Source organism: Nanorana parkeri, unplaced genomic scaffold (assembly GCF_000935625.1).
Source record: "Nanorana parkeri isolate BGI_ZX_2015 unplaced genomic scaffold, ASM93562v1 scaffold180, whole genome shotgun sequence".
NCBI classification, from domain to species: Eukaryota; Metazoa; Chordata; class Amphibia; order Anura; family Dicroglossidae; genus Nanorana; species Nanorana parkeri.
In genome coordinates this window covers 2065238-2068514 of record NW_017306448.1, presented here as the reverse complement: position 1 = coordinate 2068514, position 3277 = coordinate 2065238, and the positions used below count along the sequence as shown (strand labels likewise).

General features: G+C 40.6%; 1 protein-coding gene across 1 annotated transcript in view; it reads left to right on the top strand.

Annotated features, from left to right (window-relative positions):
- Nucleotides 1–2600, top strand: part of CPZ (carboxypeptidase Z) — an 89683-nt gene extending 87083 nt beyond the window's left edge. Inside the window, exon 11 of the mRNA XM_018554965.1 lies at nucleotides 2057–2600. Within this exon, the coding sequence (XP_018410467.1) occupies nucleotides 2057–2412 (356 nt within the window). The 3' untranslated portion in view covers nucleotides 2413–2600. The remainder of the gene's footprint in view (nucleotides 1–2056) is intronic.
- The last annotated feature ends 677 nt before the right edge of the window (nucleotides 2601–3277 follow it).

Here is a 3277-nt window from a genome sequence, read left to right as displayed (position 1 = left end):
GGGAACCGGTCGCAGCCCCCCCCCCCCCCAAAAAAAAAACGATCCGGACGAATCTCAACCTGAATCCTGCAAGGGCGGCAAGTGCCAGCCTCTTCCTCATAACAGGGCTGTAATCTGCCCAGCCTCCGCCTCCCAGCTCCCTCCCACCGCCCATGAATCCAAAATGGCGCCCGATTGCCGGTCGAAACTGTGCATGTGCAAACGAAACAACGTCGAACGCGGTGACATCAGCGACCCGGCCAGTAAAAAGCTCAGAGAGAGCGCCGCCGCGCCTTAGAAGCAACCACCATGGAGACAGAGAGGAAGTGAAAGACAGTCCAAAGGGGCAAGAAACTGAGACAGGAGAGGGGAAAGACTGGAGAAGTGAAGGGGAAAGAAACAAAAGGTAAAAAGATAGGAGAGGGGTATGACTGCAGAAGGGAAGGGGAGAGAGACAAAAAGTAAAAGGACACAAGAGAAAGAAAGCGAAGAGCAAAAAGTACCTGAAGCCATCACGCGTTCACCACAACAGCCATCTATGAACCTAATTAGGACGTATGCGATGGGAAAGAGAGAGAGAGAGAGGCCCCCAAGACTCAAGAAGGGGCTCCCAGACCTTAATGACGCATTGAGCAGTTGAGGTACTGGGACTGCACCTGGGAGAGGCATGAACCCAGCTGGGACTGCATCGATTTACAACACAGAGGTAGGGACAACATGTCACTGGTGCAGGTCAAGAGATGTGAGGACAAAAAAAAGAATGCAGGGGGATCTCTCTCTTTTATAGGTTTACACTGGTCCTGTGGGCAGGGATAAGGGGCGGAGCCATATCAATGGTATACTGCCATGGAGGCACCAGGAAAATACATTTCCACTTATTTTTTCCCCAGACTTCATGGCAAACTTCGATTAACCTGCATTTTCTACTGTTTTTCTTCCAACTGTTTTTACATTTCTGGACTGTTGGCAGTACAGTGCCCTACTGGTACTAGACCGTAGTCATTATTTTTGTTTAATGGAAGCACTGTCTTTTCCCTAAGGCATAACTCTGGGTTTCCATAACAATGATGTCAAGGTTGAAATAGTTATTCTGAACTTTTGATTTAGTGTAAGATGTTAAATTATCTAGGTGATGGTATACCTCATAGTAGTAAGTCACATTCCCCTGGACATTCAACAATATGTGCATTGAATGTGACTTACTACTACAACTAGGTATACTTAATACCTTGTGCAGCACTGCCAGAAATATAAAAACAGAATGTACAGCTGTTTGCAATGACATACACGGCTACTCAATGTTTACTATAGTATAAGCATTATTTTTTTTAAAGTGTACTTGATCCCTAACAGTAAACTGTTTTATGTTCTCTTCCAGTCTGTTAAATAAACCATTGAAAGTGTTTTAATATATCTAAAATGGGCAAAAAAAAAACCAAAACCTGTTGATGCTGCCAGACATTTTTGGGAACTTCCTCGAATCACTTCTTGTGCTGACCATTATCTTGATCACAGCTCTCTCTGTGGACTACAGAACACTCTATGTTATGGAGACGGAGTTGTATTCTAAAATACCTCTTGTTCCAAAGTGACAATGTGATACAGTACGGTGTGTAAGTACTGTCACTCTAGGACAAGATGTGTGTTACAGGCAGTGTCACTAGTTAAAACTAAAGGGGAAAATGCCTTAAAATAGAAACCAAATGCAGGCATTACAACTGCGGACTGGTAAGCTGCAGTATATTACATTTTTGTTGCTAGGTTTAGATATGCTTTAATGTTGAAAGTTAGATGCAATGTACCGTAATTGTGTAAATTTCTTATCTATGTACATATTTGACTTATTTTTTTTCACAAGTGTTTTTGTCCCTGTTCATGGTTGTTGTCTTCATAAACCCACAATTTGTCTTCATTTGTGTCCATAGTGTGTGAACTGTGAATTTTCAGGCTACAGCTGTTATCTAACCTCCTGCGGGAGAGGTTTTCTAGATGCTGTTTCATCATTTATTTATAAGAAGATTTTGAAAGTATTGATTAAGTCCTCTTAGCCAACTGATTTTTCTTTACTTTTTTATAGCTGAAGATGGAGATTATTGGCGACTCTTGATTCCTGGTGTGCACATAGTTTCTGCTGAGGCTTTCGGCTACTCGAAGGTCACTAAGAAAATTACCCTACCAGCTAAGATGACAAAGGCAGGGCAGGTTGATTTTGTTTTGCAGAGGGTCGAAGTCAGTAACCGTAGTTTTAATAAAGCTATTCCAGAAGACATTTATGATCGATTAGACCCACTGGACTCCTATGACCCACATGCTCGACAAGGACAAGGAGAGGAAGAGGATGAGCAATCACAAGACAGGGAAAAACCTTGGTGGTGGTCTTATTTCAGTATGCTTGGTCATAACAGACCTCAGTGGCTACTTAAAAATAACTAATCCTATAAGAATCATTTTGGATAACATCCTCCAATTTGTTTCTTTTTAATAGTGTGAGATTCGTTTTATATTACTGTACTGTAAAACCTAAACTTTTCTGCTTTCATGGTAATTCCAGCTATGAAGTGATGAGGTTTTAAAATGTTAATACATTTTAATACAGTGATCACAAAATGTCATAGTACAAAACATATGGAAATACAATTCAGGGTAAGTTTTATTGAAAGCCTGGAGTTTGATTCACTTTAGCTGTATTTTGCATAGCTCCCTTTGTTCCCCGTAGTTTTTGATTAGAAATACAATTTTAATAAACTTAATGTTACAAACAGATGTCTTTTTAAAAGCGTAATTATGCAAAGCTTGTAAAGTAAACTGGGAAAACCCCATGAAACAACAATTTTCAAAGTGCCTGGGTCCTGTCAGTGTCTTTTTTTTCTGCTCTGATTCATACTCTGCCTTTATTCAAAGTCTAACTCATGATCTTTCCCGATGTATTCATAATCATCCAGTCACCTTTCCAGTTAAAGTGACACTAATTCAGGAGTTAAATCTTATTAACTATTAACAAAAATGTATCTTTTTTGTCCATCACTCTGCTGCAGAGTATGAATAGTGGCTACTTTTTTTCTCCATGGTCCCTGTGTGTGTTGTAAAGTAGTCACTGCTCTGAGCATGCTCCCGTGATGGACTACAATTTTACGTTTAGTTTACTTATTTGAATTGAGATTGTAGTCCATCACAAGAGTGAGCTTGGAGCAGGGGCTACTTTACAACACACACAGGGACCATGGAGAACAAAAGTAACCACTCTCCAGAAGGAAGGACAGTGTCAGTACCAATTCAGAGATGATTTAAGGATCTGCAG